This window comes from Eucyclogobius newberryi, unplaced genomic scaffold, assembly GCF_026437365.1.
Source record: "Eucyclogobius newberryi isolate DKJ021-1_F unplaced genomic scaffold, fEucNew1.0.hap1 SCAF_13, whole genome shotgun sequence".
Classification (NCBI taxonomy): domain Eukaryota; kingdom Metazoa; phylum Chordata; class Actinopteri; order Gobiiformes; family Gobiidae; genus Eucyclogobius; species Eucyclogobius newberryi.
The window spans coordinates 7,619,114-7,638,239 of record NW_027315757.1 but is presented as its reverse complement, the minus strand read 5'-3'; the positions used below and the strand labels follow the sequence as shown (position 1 = coordinate 7,638,239).

At 38.3% G+C, this 19,126-nt stretch overlaps 1 protein-coding gene across 1 annotated transcript in view; it reads left to right on the top strand.

The window, feature by feature from the left end:
* Positions 1-19,126, top strand: part of LOC140357899 (netrin-1-like) — a 67,040-nt gene that overhangs the window by 33,151 nt on the left and 14,763 nt on the right. Inside the window, exons 3-5 of the mRNA XM_072442454.1 lie at positions 7,929-8,117; positions 14,835-14,984; positions 16,680-16,736. Coding sequence (XP_072298555.1) covers positions 7,929-8,117; positions 14,835-14,984; positions 16,680-16,736 — 396 coding nt within the window. The remainder of the gene's footprint in view (positions 1-7,928; positions 8,118-14,834; positions 14,985-16,679; positions 16,737-19,126) is intronic.

The window sequence follows — 19,126 nt, the reverse complement described above, 5'->3', positions numbered from 1 at the left end:
TGAAAGTCTAAAGTGTAAACATGTTCTGGCGATTTCCCCATTGGAATAACATGAAAGGTTTTGGTCATCGTTACGGCAACGCCATAACAATTATGACATGGGTCTCATTGACTTTTTTGATGGGGATGCCAAAATTGAGTTGTGTGTCAAATTTCATATAATTTCGCAAAACTAAACATTTAACCTCCATATAAAATCTGTAGGGGGCGCTGTGGCGCCAAATGAATTTATTTCACTTCAAGTAGGTTTAGGGCAAAGAGTTTAACAACTGATTCTAATTTGACGCAATTCGGACTTTATCTGCGCAAACGGCAGAAATTTTAAATATGGGAGATTTCTGAAATTCTAGCTACAGTTTGCGGCTTCGCCGCACAGAGACCGTGAGAGGTATCAATGTAATTTGGATAACTTTTGATGTCCCACTCCTCAGTAGCATTTTCACCAAATTTCAGCTTTTTAGGGCCAACGCCCTGGGAGGAGTTCGTAAAAGTACGACGTTTGGAAAAACTCCGAAGTCATGTTTAGCCATTTTTGAAGCAATATGGCCGACATTTGGTTGGGCGGACGGCGTTGCCTTATTAATATTTTTTACTTCTCTTGTCACCATCTACCTCGGCGCCAAATTTCATGATTCTACGATCAGATTTTTTTTGGGTCATTTCCCATCTCTCAATGCATTTTTGGTACATTTGGGGGCGCTGACGCGCCAATTGTTTTTGTTTTAGAAAAGGGAAATAGCCAGAATGTAGAGAGGCACGATTTTTAGAGGTGTGAACATTTTTGTGACTTTTCGTCAATGTTCACTGGGTGAAAAATAGGGGGGTTGGTCCCGAGAAGAAGAAAGAAGAAAGAAGAAAGAATAATATTCCGATGCGAAAACAATGTTTCCCATTTTTCAAATATCATAAAGTATACATTTTCGGAAAGCGCTCGCGCTTTCCTACCTCATGGTGTGGGTCCCTGGTCACTGACGGGTACTTTCGTTAATTTTGAGTGGGCTCCGCCCACTTTGTGTTTTTGGCCCTCTATACAGTAATAATGTTCAATTTTTGCATTACATGCTTATATGCACGGAACATGCAAGAGATGGGGAACGTATTCGTGAGCTACTTAGCGCAAATGAGTGCTTTATATGGGGATGACGACCGCTTCGCGGTCGTCATCTCAATGTAAAGTGCTCATTTAGTGCGCACTTTTGCACGGGCTTCGCCCGTTTACAACGGTAATGTTCCATTTTCCTACTACTAATTAGTATGCACGGGGCGTGCATGAGTGAAGGAGTGCGTTAGTGAGTGTTTGGAAGTGGGCGAGCGCTTCGCAGCCGTGCTTCGCACGGCCTTACGAGATTAATAGGCCTCTCGCCAGCTTGTGGCGCTCGGGCCTAATGATTACGATTACAATTTTCAAAAAAGAGACAAATCTATTTAGTCCGTCGTGTCCCCTCAGGTCCAAACCAAACATGTCATTTTTGAAACGTAATATCTACTATCACAAGTGATACTGGTAAACTATATTGCAGATAGCACATTCCATTAACTTCCTATTCATGACCAGCCCCTATAGTTACATTTTCCCTCACGCTCCCTTCAGTGGAGATAACATCTGTGCGAAGACACACAGAGGGAAATGGTGGTCTGATTTGTGCTGGCGGTTTGGGTTGGGGAGGTAGATAAGCTCCAGACAGCTGTGCAACACCTCTGTTTATGTGTGTGAATGGGGGCCTATACAAAGAGTGCAGGACCCCCCGGGCACCCCTGCCGCGTACCCGAGGGCTGAGCGGGCTGAGCGGGCTGAGCAGGTGTGCATGGGCCTTTGTTGTACAGGCTTTGGACCACTGCTAATGCTAACAGCGGTGAACATGTGGCAGTCTTATCGCGCTGTAATAACACGAAGATGCAGCGATTAGTGAAATGTGTGTGAGCGGGAGGTTTGTGGTTTAAGGTGGACTACGAAAGAGGTGCAGGGCTTTGAATGCAACAATATTGTGCTTTAGTGTGGCTCTTTTCATATTTTTGGACCCGTTTTATGTTGAAAATATTATACAGTTTAATTATACATATTTATGGAAACACAGTTTTGCTTTTACACCTGGCTTTCAGTTTGACAAAGAGTGCTTATTATCATGATTATGTGCCAGATGTTACAGCAACCAAAAAATAATATTGTGGGCTGTCACATGATCTAATTAGTTTGCTTAAATGCATAGTTTTTTTTTTTGCAGCAACAGCTAAAAAAAACAGAACAACATAGACCATGATCCTTTGCTGTATTTGCTCAAAACATTGCAATAAATATCATACCATGAAATGAATATCTTGGTAATTTCCTTAAAACCAACCATAGAACAGGTATTAACCGTTTTATTTTCATATAATTGAACAATATTTATTTTTCTCCTGTACAAATAGTGTAAAAGTAACTTTTTGTGTAGAAATGATACAGCTGTGAGCGTAGTATTCTCCCAGAAACAGGGTCTGTCAGTATTCTAATCTAATTTGTATTAACTTTATTGTGACGGCAAAACTCACTCTGGCCTCTGAAAGTAGAAAAAAGCATTAAAAATCTCATTGTGATGAAAAATGAGAAGGTTCAGAACAGAGAGGCTGCTGCAAACAGTTTAAACATCAGGTACAGCGCCTTTAAGGTTTGAAGGACTAATGTGGCCAGTGTAATTCTATACTTCCATTTGAGTCCTGTAATGAAAAAGGTACACTCTGAGTTACATTATAAAGCACATTTTCTAAATCAAAACCAATAGTTCTATTCGAGAAACTTGATATTTTTATATTTTAGTAACAGTAATGGCGTGTGATTGACTGACAGATTTATTTCAAGCAAAAAAAAGAAAAAAATCCCACCAAATTTAACAAACACATGTTAATAAATTAGTATTAGTCAAGATATCTGCAGATATAACTTTTCCTTGGCTTTCCCTGTGTTTTTGGTCAGAGTACACGCTGAGGGTCAATATTAACAAGAGAGAACAGCCGAGCCAATAAATCACAAACAGAGCCATTAGCTGCAAGTGCAGGGGAACGGAAGAGCGCTTTCCTGCTGACATCATGAGAGGTCAAAGGTTAAACACACTAGCAGGTGCTGGGACAAGCCGGGGCTCCATATGTTATAATACACACTTTTATTCATATGGGAAAGTCAACCGGAGAAATCACATTGAAATCACACTGAAATCACAGTTTGATGGGCGTCATATAAAGCCTGACCACATGGGGTGGTAAGATGTGTAAGATGTGCTAAGCCAGGGGTGGGCAAACTGTGGCTCGCGGGCCACAAGTGGGCCGTTTGTTTTTATAATCCGGCCCGCCAAACATGCCGAGTAATATTGTTTTTGTCCTCGGGCCTCTGTCTGCACTTGTATCCTTAATAAATATGACGTGATATGAATTAAATAATAGATTCAATAGCCTATATTTGACAGAAAAGTGATATTTTATTTGATATTTAATTTTTGGGATTTTTTTTTTTTTTTCACCCAAATGATTGTGGGCCGGCCTCCGCTACTGGCCTGGATTCAAATATGGCCCTGGGAGAAATATAATTGCCCACCGCTGTTTACATGGAAGATACTTATGTCATATTGTTATTTAAAATGTGGTATTATTCCAAATGTAAAGCGGAACTGAACCATGACCCAACCAGGTCCAGAGTAAACACAAACATGAGACAGAGTAAACACAAACATGAGACAGAGTAAACACAAACATGAGGAAGAGTAAACACAAACATGAGGCAGAGTAAACACAAACATGAGACAGAGTAAACACAAACATGAGACAGAGAGTAAACACAAACATGAGACAGAGAGTAAACACAAACATGAGACAGAGTAAACACAAACATGAGACAGAGTAAACACAAACATGAGACAGAGTAAACACAAACATGAGACAGAGTAAACACAAACATGAGACAGAGTAAACACAAACATGATACAGAGTAAACAAAAACATGAGACAGAGTAAACACAAACATGAGACAGAGTAAACAAAAACATGAGACAGAGTAAACACAAACATGAGACAGAGTAAACACAAACACAAACATGAGACAGAGAGTAAACACAAACATGAGACGGAGTAGACTTCCTATAAGTGATCTGTTCTTCTGTATCTACCTCTGTATCTACCTGCGTTGCACCAATGAAATTTCCCCATGTGGGACAATAAAGGAATATCTTATCTTATCTTATCTTAAACACAAACATGAGACAGAGAGTAAACACAAACATGAGACAGAGTAAACACAAACATGAGACAGAGTAAACACAAACATGAGACAGAGTAAACACAAACATGAGACAGAGTAAACACAAACATGAGACAGAGTAAACACAAACATGAGACAGAGAGTAAACACAAACATGAGACAGAGACTAAACACAAACATGAGACAGAGTAAACACAAACATGAGACAGAGTAAACACAAACATGAGACAGAGAGTAAACACAAACATGAGACAGAGAGTAAACACAAACATGAGACAGAGAGTAAACACAAACATGAGACAGAGAGTAAACACAAACATGAGACAGAGTAAACACAAACATGAGACAGAGAGTAAACACAAACATGAGACGGAGTAAACACAAACATGAGACAGAGAGTAAACACAAACATGAGACAGAGAGTAAACACAAACATGAGACAGAGAGTAAACACAAACATGAGACAGAGTAAACACAAACATGAGACAGAGAGTAAACACAAACATGAGACAGAGATTAAACACAAACATGAGACCAACAATAAACACAAACATGTGACTTATAGTAAACACAAACATGTGACTTATAGTAAACACAAACATGTGACTTATAGTAAACACAAACATGTGACTTATAGCAAACACAAACATGTGACTTAGTAAACACAAACATGTGACTTATAGTAAACACAAACATGTGACTGATAGTAAACACAAACATGTGACTGATAGTAAACACAAACATGTGACTGATAGTAAACACAAACATGTGACTTAGTAAACACAAACATGTGACTGATAGTAAACACAAACATGTGACTGATAGTAAACACAAACATGTGACTTAGTAAACACAAACATGTGACTGATAGTAAACACAAACATGTGACTGATAGTAAACACAAACATGTGACTTATAGTAAACACAAACATGTGACTGATAGTAAACACAAACATGTGACTGATAGTAAACACAAACATGTGACTGATAGTAAACACAAACATGTGACTGATAGTAAACACAAACATGTGACTGATAGTAAACACAAACATGTGACTGATAGTAAACACAAACATGTGACTGATAGTAAACACAAACATGTGACTTATAGTAAACACAAACATGTGACTGATAGTAAACACAAACATGTGACTGATAGTAAACACAAACATGTGACTGATAGTAAACACAAACATGTGACTGATAGTAAACACAAACATGTGACTGATAGTAAACACAAACATGTGACTGATAGTAAACACAAACATGTGACTGATAGTAAACACAAACATGTGACTTATAGTAAACACAAACATGTGTCGGTGTAACCATGGTGACTTTACACACTGAGCCTAAACCTGATCTTCACTCAGACAAACTTGTTGCAGCCGCGATCACACATTGTGCAAATGCATGTCTTGTACTACGACAGCCATAAATCTTTTAAAAGAGAAAAGTGTACAGTGGAAACCAGCAATTAGTGTACAATAGAACCTAACATGGCTTAAACAGGACTAAACCAGGCATAAAAGAGAATTGCTGGTGTACATCAGCAAAGACTAAAAGCTGTTCCCAGGTTAAGTTGTGACCAGTAAAAATGCAGCTACTATTTCTAATTCCCCTGTTTAAAATATGCACCGTGACCAAATCTTGATTCAAAACAGTTCTGCAAATCCAATCGCAATCGATATTTGTCATAAGTAATTGTAATTTGATATTTTCTCCAAATCTTTCAGCTCTATTTTGGCATGTGATTGATTCAAAAAGAAAAAAGTACATTTTCTCTGGAGCGCTCTTGGCTTCTTATACTATTACCAATTATGTGGTTGGGGGATATAAATTGTAACATAACATGCTCATATTACAAAATTGTCATATTTGGAAAAGTGGTGAAAAGGGGTTGTGGTTTTTGTGCCTCGGAGGACTGCGACCAACGCAACTTGAGGGCAAACGTCAGCACTTTGAAACAATAGCGTGTTTAAACCCCACTTGGAGTGAAATCAGAGCCACTGGTCAAAGCTGTGGTCATTGTTGCATTACTCTGATTGTGTCACACCAAGTTCGACATGGTTAAACTACAGACTCCAATCGGTTATGGCAGCCCAAGTTTGAGTTACAAGTCTGTTTACTATGTTGTAAAGAACGAAATGACTGAAACATGTATGAAAATGTGTCATAGGCAAGGCAAGATTATTTGTAGAGCTCAATTTATACACGAGGAAATTCAAAGTGTTTCAAATGACAGGAAAAAATGCATTAAAATCATAAAGACATGACAGAAATCACAAAACATTTCTATTCATTCATACACAGCTAAAGAGCTTTAAACAAAATGCGTTAATGTATATTATATTATTTACTGTTAGGGAAGATAAATTGTGTGGTTTATCAATAATAATTATATTTTCTTTACGTATATTTATTTTTTGTAGATTTTTCAACAATACACAACACACAGAAAATGAATAGAGATTATTCAGTTAAAATTGTATGGTTAGTTGATCATTTTGGTTATACAGGTATAATATATTAATAACATTTGTCAGAACCTAAGTTTAAAAATAAAATACAAATCCAGATAATCTAGTTCTAGTGTCTACACACAAAAAAAGCAAACCTAAACTTTAATTGTAGTTGATGTGATGCCAATATTTTCACTTTCTAAATCATGTTTATAGTATAATATATATGTATAGTTTTAGAATGACTTTGTGTTTAATTTCTTTGTAATTTTAATACAAGCATTAAACACGAAATTGGTACATAATAAAGGTGGAATAGAAGAATACTATACAATTACTCATTTATTTCTAATTTAAATCCAAAACAAGATACAGTACAAGAAGTTTAAAGAGTTACACAAAATAACACAAGGAACTCATGTGTCAGGATAGACTCTGGGCTTTAAGTTTAAGCTACAGGTCAAAGTAAAAAAACTTTTTGTTGTAAAATCTGACTTTAAACATGCACCAGTAGTATGCAGTGTGCAGTGGTGTGACAGCTGTACAGCATAAGAAAAACACAATTGTTTCAAAAAAGAAAACATTTTAGGATGGGACAGTTACACACACAATACACAATGCTTGACCCTACCTTACAACTATTATTTTTACATTTTACTAAACAGGCGCGTCACACGGTAGGACTGAAAAACCTGAAAAATCTGGCTGTTTATGTCATTTTAAGTTTGTAAAGTTTGTAATTTTCGCTTTTGCTTGGTCGTGGTGACAATGTTCCACTGTGCGACTTTATCTTCTTAATCACCCACTGTAGCAACTTTTAATAGCCTTAATAAAGCATAAAAAACACGATTCATACAAGTTTATTGAGGCTTAGCAAACACTTACCGTATTTTCCGCACTATACGGCGCATTCAAAAGCCTTTAATTTTCTACAAAAACGACAGTGCGACTTATAATCCAGTGTGCCTTATATGAGGATTAATTCTGGTTGTGCTAACTGTCCTCGAAGTGATTTTGTGTGGTCCACGTTTTGTTTCGCTTACTGCGCCTTATATATGTAAAATGATTGAAAATAGACAGCGCGCCTTATGATCAAGTGTGCCCTATACTGCGGAAAATACGGTAATCAAAACCCCGACCCCTTATTAATGTACGACGCCTGAATCGTTCTTAATAAACTGTTAGTAAGTCATTGTAATGTCGTACGAGACATATTGAGTGTGTGTTTTGTGTCTGTCGCAGCGTGCCACTGTAACCTGCACGCCCGCCGCTGCCGCTTCAACATGGAGCTGTACAAACTGTCGGGTCGGCGCAGCGGAGGAGTCTGCCTCAACTGTCGCCACAACACGGCCGGACGCCACTGCCACTACTGCAAGGAGGGCTACTACCGAGACATGACCAAGTCCATCTCGCACCGACGAGCGTGCAAAGGTAACGGACGCCGACCGGGGGTGAAATGATGGCACGACTTTACGTAGACGTGCTTTTGGATAAGTCATCTTTGTTTTTGAAAGTGTACAACCAGGAAAGGACGAGGCTTATCACGGCTGAACCAGGACTGAACCGGGACTGAACCGGGACTGAACCGGGACTGAACCGGGACTGAACCGGGACTGAACCGGGACTGAACTGGGACTGAACCAGAAATAAAAGAGGAAGTGAGCCAGGTCTAGGTCAAGGTCTGAACTGCAGCAGGATTAACTTGACCTGGGTTAGTCCTGGTTTGACCCCAGTTGGAGTCCTGCTGTAGATGTTTTTTGTTCTGTTCTATAGTCCTGGTTTAGTCCAGTAGTTCTAGGCCAGGTTTAGTTCTGGGTTATATTACTAGTTTAGTCCCAGTATGATACAAATGTAAAATGAAACACCCTAAATCAAGGATGAAATAGATGTGAAACAAGAATAAAGTTGCGTTCACACTTGCACTTTTCATCAAAATTGGGATTAAACCAGGTCTAAACCCGAAACTAAGCCTGAACTGGATCAGGACTAAATAAGGACTAGAACAGGACCAAACCAAGTCCACATCAGGCCTAAAATTGACTCAATTTACAACCAATGTAAAGTACTAAAAAACAGGTGTAAAAACTGAACCAGACCAAACCAAACCATAGCTCAGCCAGAACCAAGTTTACATCAGACCTGAACTCGGCCTTTATCAGGACTAAACCATGTCAAAGTTAAATCAGGACTCAATCTTTGGACGAGATCACAAATTATATAAAAGTTGAGTGTAAAAGCTGCTAACGCTATAGTTTAGACCTCTAAGAACATGTTCTGAAAGTGTGGAGTAGATCAAGGGTTCATATTCAGTCTTGATTACTAGTCTGATGTTGATATTCTTTTTCTGAAACATGCACTATTCCACTTATAGAATAAAATAAAAACAGAGGACATCTTGATGCAGACAGAACATTGTTTTACATGGGGCGAACCTAAACGGCTTAGTAATAAGAACTGGTCCATTGACTTCCTGTTCAAATCTGCATAACAGATAAGCCCCGCCTCTTCATAGTGACATTTCACTGTCACAAGCAGCAGACTCATTTACATGCTTTTATTTTTGAAAAGTGGTGACATGACATTTCAGAACGTTACTCAGAGTCTTAATATTTCAAATAATCCAAACTAAGTACGGGTGTGTGGGCGGAGATAGGGGGGTAGGTGAAAACAGGAAGTTTCAATACAGTATTATAATGCGGAAACACTGTTGAGACCAGGTTTAAAGCTCATTCAAGTGTTTTTTTGCATAATATGTCCCCTTTAAAAAATTGAATAAAAATGAACCAGTCAAAACCACAAAATTCTAGATAAAGATTCAAGCTGTTTTAACTTATTGAAGAGCATTGTTTTTCCGGAACCTTCTTCCTGCGTTAAATTGTCCATTGTCAGTCTGCACTTGAGATTGAATTGGTAATGTAAAGCTCTTGGACAAATGCGCTCTGAATAATGTGGCGCTGAGAGTGGAGTGGGCCGCTCTCTGAAGCCGTTAGCAGGAGTTATGCTAAACCGGACAAATTAACTTTTTTTTACCTTCTCTGCGTTAACGCTTTGCCAAACAATTACCATAAAACCTCTGTTATTGAAACTTCAAATAGTCAGTCGGTACTTTTTGTTTCAATTTATATAGTCAACATGGCAATAGCTTATACTGCGCTTTGTGAAATATCCATGTGATCATAAAGACAAAATGTAAACAGACTTTTCAACAAGAACCAAAAACACAGAAAGTGGTTTTCGTACAAGACACATTTGAGTTTATATTAATATTTTCTAGTATTGCAGTTACAAGTACAGAGGATCCACAGGGTCTTACCCCATAGCCTACAAGGGCAGTGTTCTTTTACATAATAATTATAATATAACTCAATGTGCTCAAGTGACTCTGGTAATAGAGCTCCCCCTGCAGGTCACTTGTGAAAAGACACAAAAGTGTAGTTTTTATATCATATTTGTCTTTCTTTTGCTATCATAATAAGACAATATAACCACATACACAAAAAATAGTACTGCCAAATATTTAAAAAGAGCCAGAGTTCCTCATTTTCTACCGCTTTTCCCGTTAGGGGTCACGGGTGACTGAAGAATATCCCAGTGACTTTGGGCCTTTGGGTTCACCCTGGACAGGGATGGGTGTCTTGCATTCATTCACTTTAGAGTCAATTTAGAGTTGCCAATTTATAAAGATATTACATTATACTTCAGGCTCAATGCATATACTCCCTGTTAGTAAATAAAGGTCATAAATAAGCTCCGTGACAAAATTGAACGCTAAAATGTCAAAAATAACTAGGACGTGTAGAGAGAACTTATAGTCCCCTATGTAAAACGTCATTACAGCTAAAAAGAAAAAAGCTTTTGGGTTTAGTTTGAGTTTAGTTACACTTTATACTTCGATCTGCAGAACCATCAGCCTCCTCAGCCTCTCCATCTTCCCTCCTCACAGAGTCATCAGTGTTCTTGCAGCTATTCGCATTAGTTGATCTCCTGAGTGATCGGTGGAAGGATGTGGAACTTGCAGATCTCCTCTTGGTTAAGTTGGCGCGGCGATGCATTTCCTGTCCAAGAACAGCACACTGCACTGGCCCCTTTGATAATTACACTCATTTGAAAATGAAGTCACACCTGAAAACTGGAGGTTATTTCAGATGGATTTGAGAGCAGGCTCAGCAGATGGTGTTGTTCTAGAGAGTCGAAAATGAAATGCACCCGTTGGCGCAGGTAATGCAGCTGCTGGAGCGAGAAGCTGAGGAGGCCGATGGTTCTGCTGCTCATTTCCTCTGTTTTGACTGATAAATAAGAAAACTTTTACTGGTGTGACCGGATCATTCCTGCGTTGTGGATGAATCGAGTGGTCACGAGACACGGTTTTATCCATTTATTCTGTTAAACAGAAAAACACAAAAATAAATTCAACCGTGCCACGAGGCAACTCCAGCCCAAACTAAAAGGGATATAACACAATTAAATCAATATACAACATATAAAACATGAAGGACGACCCGAGGGATGACTGAGCTCTTCCCCACACAGAGATAATAAAAGGGAAGAGGAAGTCACGTCCATCACATTTATAAAGGGAACACACGAAGAAGAAGGGGCTGGAGGACACTGACAGCACAATAAAACAAATACCAGGCATGTTGAACATAATATCAAACAAAAATAAGAAAGATTTTGTGTGATTATACAATGATACATGAACTGGTTACACTGGTATATAACCTGTCACCTGCTTGACAACACAGCTTTGCCTGCGAATATGGTATAAACTTTAAATCTTTTATTTATTCAATCATATTTGAGGCAAAACAACATCTTCATTGGTTCTGGACCTGTACTGTACATACTTCCCCTTTAACTTCTATGTAACAGATCTGACTATTTCACTACAACACAGTGAACACAATTATATTTAAGATTTTACACAACATTTTGTCTATTTGTCCCCCGTTTGACCATTTTTGTAAAGTTTATAATTGTACTTCCTGGTTGGACATGAGCACAAAAGCAAAAATATGACATAGGTCGAGATAATTCCACAATTTACCTAGCAACCAGACTGTAAACAAGAGGCAAAATCCATATAACTTACACAATAGTAATGATCTGACAAACAATAATAACATATAACACCTTTATTTTGTTAAATGATAGTTTAAACTGTCAGAAAATGGTGTCAGCTAAGTGTAAATTGTCTGTGTTTTCAATGGCACGTCGCACATTGATGACATCACAGAGGGATTCTGTTTTAGAACTCAGCTTTACTTCTTGTCATTTTAAAGGTATTTCACAAACTGCAACTTAATAGAAGGAAAACTATGATACATGTTTACCACAGGTATTATCCCACCAAGCTAAGTTCCTGACGGCTAGCATACTTAAACTAACCTGCTAGCATACTTAAACTAACCTGCTAGCATACTTAAACTAAACTACTAGCATACTTAAACTAACCTGCTAGCATACTTAAACTAACCTGCTAGCATACTTAAACTAAACTGCTAGCATACTTAAACTAATCTGCTAGCATACTTAAACTAACCTGCTAGCATACTTAAACTAACCTGCTAGCATACTTAAACTAATCTGCTAGCATCCTTAAACTAACCTGCTAGCATACTTAAACTAAACTGCTAGCATACTTAAACTAACCTGCTAGCATACTTAAACTAACCTGCTAGCATACTTAAACTAATCTGCTAGCATCCTTAAACTAACCTGCTAGCATACTTAAACTAAACTGCTAGCATACTTAAACTAACCTGCTAGCATCCTTAAACTAACCTGCTAGCATACTTAAACTAAACTGCTAGCATACTTAAACTAACCTGCTAGCATACTTAAACTAACCTGCTAGCATACTTGAGCTAACTTGAGCTAACCTGCTTGCACACTTCAGGGCCAGTGCGTGGGAGGCTCTCAGAAGGCTTTGGCCATGTGACTTTGTTTGCATTTCATGAACACCTGAGCGAGTTAGCGCTAGCATGGCAAAGGAAAAGCACATAGCTGTTACTGAGGCCACAGGGGGATCGGGGCGTTAGCAGCCAATCACAGCACAGCCATGCACTTTTGAACAAGACATATTATGCAATACTGTCACTCAGGAACTATTGAACCGGCATATCACTCTTTTTGGGGGTCATTTTGCTCTTTCAACATAAAAGCTTTTAGGTGGAAACTACTAAATTGTTAAATCTGCACTTAAATATGCTTTTTATTATTTAATTTAATTCAATCAACTCAATAGCATCAATAGATCTAAATGCTAAATGGTAACACTCAAAATTGGAATTTCTACTTACATTTTCTGCAGAATCTAGTTTACAAAGATACCACAAATACAAAAAAATATATATCCAAAATACCCTCTGTAGTCTAACCCTTGACAAAAGGAAAGAAAGTCTGATTTATTTGTCCTAAATATGTGCAATTTCAGCCAATTTTACATATTAAATACCTTTTTCTTACATTTGTGCAAGTTAAGTTGTCAAATTGATATATCTAAACAAAATATTTTTTTCTATGAGTTAGCCGAACATTTAGACGAGGGGTTCCCAACTATATTTTCCAGGGGTCTATGGTCCGTGTGCCAATCTACAAAACCACTCTTCATCACCCGCCCCGCTATGAAATCATCCTTTTTTGGGCCGTACAAACCCGCATATCACTCATCAATAAAGCTGTTAAAGACTGTTAAGTTTGGTGTTTAGTTGCTATAAAGGTGGATCTTTTCTTTCCTATGGGAGACAAATACATTATAGTAGTATATAGTATGTACATCTATGGATGCAAGTCGGACTGGACAAGCTAACGAAAACCAAAAAAAGCATGGGTTGTCTTGTCTCAAAACACAGAAGAAGAGAGTTTTGTGCTCACCTGCGGCACGCCTGAACTGTCCCACCTGTGCAGAGGAGAACGGCCCCTGCGTGGGCTCCTGTTGTTTGGTTTGTCTGTCAGAGCAAGGACCCCACACACCTCCACAGCTTCACGGATCGCTGGGACGGGACGCTGCTGATAGAACTCCACTGACACCTCACCGTTTGAACACTATTCCCAAACAGTCGCAGGAAAAGGAGGGTTGATTTATTTATTTATTTTGACCAAGCAGATTTTCCATGTTCAAATTCCATGGATCCATTGTGCATTCCTGTTTCCCATTACCCATGGTTTAGCTCCGTTTTAGACTCAGTTCTGCTACAGTTCTGTTATTCCTACTTTAGACTGGATTGATTCCAAGTCAAATATTTTCTGTTGTTGGAAAAAACAACTTTATGGTTTTGGTTTTATGGGTTAAAATGTGTTGCAAAATATGTGTGTTGAACATTCCCAACGACAGCAAAATCCAAGTTATTAATAAAAAGCTAGAGTACCTTATATTTTACTGTCTTTGGCAATTTTTTGGATATGAATGTACCAACACAGCACTCCTCATGTTTGTTAGTGTTGGAACAAATTTATGGTTTGATTTTTAAGTGAAAAGTTGACCAGGGGCCTTGATATTGGTGTTTTTTGTTTGTTCTGATTGTAAGGTTTATCTCTTATAGTTTGGTAGAGCATAAAAGCTGGTACTGTTCTATACATCGCCTCTGACACCTGCTCGACCACACAAGCGGGTGTCAGAGCATGATTAATAATGCTAGCAATTAGCATACATGCTAACAACCACATAAAGAACCTCTTTAAAGTCAAATGTTATGCTGGTTGTTATGCTACTGTCAAAATGTATTTTGACAATAAAAATGTTGCTTTTTTTCACCACATGTTGTGTACGTTGTGTACATACATGTACCGTACGACATGTACTGCATACATTTGTAAGCTTTACATTGCATTAAGCTCAAAGTTAGGTTGTATTTCTCATTGGCAAATGCAACAAACGTATAAATTACAACCATTTATCTGTGACGACTTATTTTTGCCATTTCTTAAAATAAGTGGGAGGTAACGTTTGTATCAATACCAGGCTGTGTGCGTTACAGTTCTAAATACTCCTGGATCTGTCAGTTGTTTAGTGTGAAATCCTCATCAATCAATCAATCAATCAATCAATCAATCGTCAGTAGCGTATCAGATTCACTTGCATTATCATGTGTTTGTAAGATGGATGCAGTCATTAAACCTATAACAATGATTGGTGTGTGTTCCCAGCTTGTGACTGTCACCCGGTTGGAGCGGCAGGTAAAACGTGTAACCAGACCACCGGCCAGTGCCCCTGTAAGGACGGAGTCACCGGCATCACCTGTAACCGCTGTGCTAAAGGCTACCAGCAGAGCCGCTCGCCCATCGCCCCCTGCATCAGTAAGACCACCACACTACAAACACACACATATTTGATTTATTCTATCCATAGAGCTTTAAAACGTATGTTTACTTTTATTTTTGCTATAATGTATGTTGTACAGTCTTTTGGGGCAGTGATGGTTGTTTTGTAAATGTTGCACAGAACTGTTTTGAGATTTATTGACCAACAAGCGTCATGCAAAGATTGAACAGAGGAGGTCCCAGGATAGACCCTTGGGGAACCCCCAAGTCAAGGCCATGTGGTCTGAGATACAGTTACCAATTCCAGGGTTAGGGTTACTTCCTGTCTTCTAAACAGCACACATTTAGGGCAGTACCAGAGCTGACCACCCAGGCCTCTAGTCTTATAGTTCCATCTTTTTAACGCAGTGTTAGCAGCATTCTACATGAGCCTTTTACAGAGACACAGGCTTTGGGACGATTGGAATGTGCGCTGTACTTAACTCATCTGATTTCAAATGGAGAGAAGTACAATTAGATAAAACTTGAATATGTAATTGAGTAAAGTTCTAAGTAATAAGTCCTAGTGGTCAGACAGGAGTGATTGTTTACTTGCATGTCTCGTCCTGTGTCGCAGTTAAGCAAAATTTGATTATATTTAATGTAACGGTTTTTAAACTTAAATAGCTCATAATTTGGTCCTTACGTGAACATAAACGCACAGTCAAAGTGGTATACATCTCATCTTTTATGCCCAGAAAGGAGCAATGAACCTGTGCTTTACCTTGTTGCTGATCCTGTAATAACACATCCTGCTCTCCACGTGCAAACACCATTTTCCGTGCCGGACATAAATCAGCGATGGCCTTTAATCTGCTGTCATCCTCACACTTTTGTGCCATTATTGGGAGACGTATTGAGCGCAGACGTGTAAACAAACCGCTGCCGGTCCTAACATGGCGTCTGAACACAGTAATGTCACCGTAAATCTGCGCTAACTCAAAGCCACGGTGTTTACCGGCTCTATCAGGGACGTCCAGGCCGCGCTGCACCTGAACCATAAAGTTTAACAAGCCACGGGACGACACACCCATCCAAAGAGAAAAGCTTTCTGTGCGATAATGTAAATGGTATTAAACTATTATTTGGCCAAAATCCAAAATTTAGAGATATAATTTGAAACTTTTCTTCTGCAGTTTCAAGATTTCTTAAATAAATATATATTTTTTACAGTTTTTTACAGAAACAAGGCATTTTATGTGTAAAATTGCCAAAATTGCACATATTTGGGACATAGATCTGAACAATGGATAAAGCCAGGTTCAAATGTCTTCATTTTATTGACATATTGGATACAAAAAGTTACAGAGGATATTTTTCATACAGTTTTCGAGTAAAGTAGATTTTTTTACTTTCAAATTTTGCCTGATTTTTTAGAGCAAAACTTGAATAAATAAGGTTTAGAATACAATATCAACAAAGCCTTCTGTAATCCCTCAGAAAGCACAATATTGTCAAATTTGGTGTGCATAAGTGCTACTTTGAAATTACAATGTCCAGTATAAATTTAAGTGGATTAAATGAAATAATAAATCATCTTTAGGTGCAGATTGGACAGTTTTCTAGATGTGCATAAATACAATTGTGTAAAATTGTGCGTTGAGTCCGAACCCGAATATCTTGAATGTTAACCATCTAAAACCTGAAATGCCTTATTGACTTACTGATTATTATTCCGTATGTTTTTTACAGAAATCCCAATCGCGTCTCCAACAGCCGGTAGTTACAACAGCTACGAGGATCCTTCAGGTAACTTCCACTTTTGAACTTTCTCTCGAGTATTTGACCGCCGTAGACAGTACAGTAGGCCGTGTCAGTACCGTATGTTGAGATGAGACTATAGAGGTCCTGGTTTAGTGGTTCAGGTAAAATAAATAAGGGGCGGGGCCTCATTTTTGTCCATGTAGTTGAGCAAAGTGTATTTTTCTCCAAATCAAATGAACAGATCAGCTCTTAGTGTCAAAATGAGATCCCTGTGTGCTGTCTGAGTCTAATTAGAAAGCAGAAAGCAGAATGACAAGTTCTTTCTCTCATGTTTTTAAAAAGTCTGCACATTTAAGGGCAACATACCGGGATTTATTTTTAGATGAGGTAATGTTATTGTAAGTTATGACTTTATTTGGTGTGTTTATACTTGTACATATAAATGATAGTTTTACACTAATCGAGCAGGTATTTGTGGAGAAAAGTTGAAAAATATGTAGAAAATGACACACTGAGGATACTCATTCCAATCAAAGTTTATGCATAAATTACACAAAGAAACAACTTTTTTGACTCTCTAAACATAAATTCAACAAAATAAACTTAATTTCGTATATTTTTATTTGTCAAATAAAAACTGTGACATTAGCTGAGTTTTGCCCAGTGTTTGCTGGGTAATTTCCTAGTGTGATGTCATCAATTACAAACAGGAAGTGACATTTTAAACCCCCCAAAAATGAGCTATTCTTGGACATTTTTATAATTGTTAGCAAAACCTTAAAAATCTAAATCTTAACTGCATTTTAGTTCAACGAGTCGTCCGACCGTGTCTTGACAGAACAGCGTCGGGTCAACTTCATCAAAATGTAAAAATGTGGAAAAACTAGGTGAAATTTGGCAAAATCATGTCAGCTGTGTTTTACTGGATTGAGTGGACTATTGAGTAACTGGGAATAATGATATTTTCTCAGAATCAGAATCAGGTTTATTGCCATTTGTCAATGAACAAAATTCACAAATATAGGAACTTGTCCTGGTGATTCGGTGCAACACAAACAACAAAACAATGAACAATGAATACAAAACAGCCGCCAGATATTAAAACTAAGTTTTACAAAACACTTCTAAAATGTGAAAGAGCTGCTAAAAAAAAGTCTGATACCAAATATAAAAGTCTACAACCCTGCTAAATATTTAGTTTGTATCTAATATCTAAAAATAAGAAAGTTTCTCTAAGGTTAAAGCCTCATAAATAAATAAAATAAATAAAATAAATAAAATAAATAAAATAAATAAAATAAATAAAATAAATAAAATAAATAAAATAAATAAAATAAAATAAATAAAACAAAATAAAAATAAACCAAGTCCTATGTGGCCCCGGATAAAACTAAAAGTGTCTCTGTCTGGCCCCGTGCTCTTACCCTCCTGTGGACCGGCCGCTGTTGGATCGGCCGGTGTCTTGGAGCTTCGGCCCATAATCTGATTACACGCTTCATTTGCACCAGTTTGCGCTTGAATCGGGGGCTGCTGCAGGGGCCGGGCCGCTCAGCCGGGGCCCTTTGTCCCCCTGTGACGGGACATGAGCAGCCATGTTGGTCCCTGGCATGGGACCAAACAGGCTGCTGGTGCCGCAAGAGCGAGAATATGGACTCAGCCTGGAGACAGTTTGAAAGGGGGGCAAAAGGGGGCAAAAGGGGGGCAAAAGGGGGGCACAAGGGGGGCACGGTCACTTTCAGAAAACACTGTACAAATACCTATACTTAAAAAAATCTCTATTTGAAATAAATGTTTAAATGATTCCTCCTCCGATTCTCTGTGATAAACTAAACTAACCTAAATTGAAATAGTGATTGTCAGAGAGTGGAACCAAGTCTTTTGACCTCAAATCCATGTCAGGTCAAGTTAAGGTCAAATCTATGCTATTAATATCAATAAAAGTAAATAATCTGTATAAAGAATAATGTTTTCTTGACAATTGTTTAAAGAAAATCAACGTTGCCAGACTTTTTAAGAGCTCCAGCGAATGAGGAATATTGTCCAGAGCAATTTTCCATAATATTTAAATTTTAGAATAAACCTAATGAAAGTCCTGAACTTGAGTTACAAATCCTCATATCCAAAGCCATCCATGTGCTGCAGAACTTATATGTGTATGTGCCTTATTGTCAAATACAGTAAGCCATTGGACAGAAAAGCCATGAGGAGGCATCGTTGTGATTTCCCCCCAAAAACATAATGGTTTCACATTTTTCACATGCTTTAGCACATTGAAACGTTTTATTTTCATTTTTTAAATGTTTGACTTCTCCCTGCTGTTTCTGGTCTGGCTGTCAGGGCTCTCTCAGACACCAGAGGCCCTGACAGAGGCCCTGACAGAGGCCCTGACAGAGGCCCTGACAGAGGCCCTGACAGAGGCCCTGACAGAGGCCCTG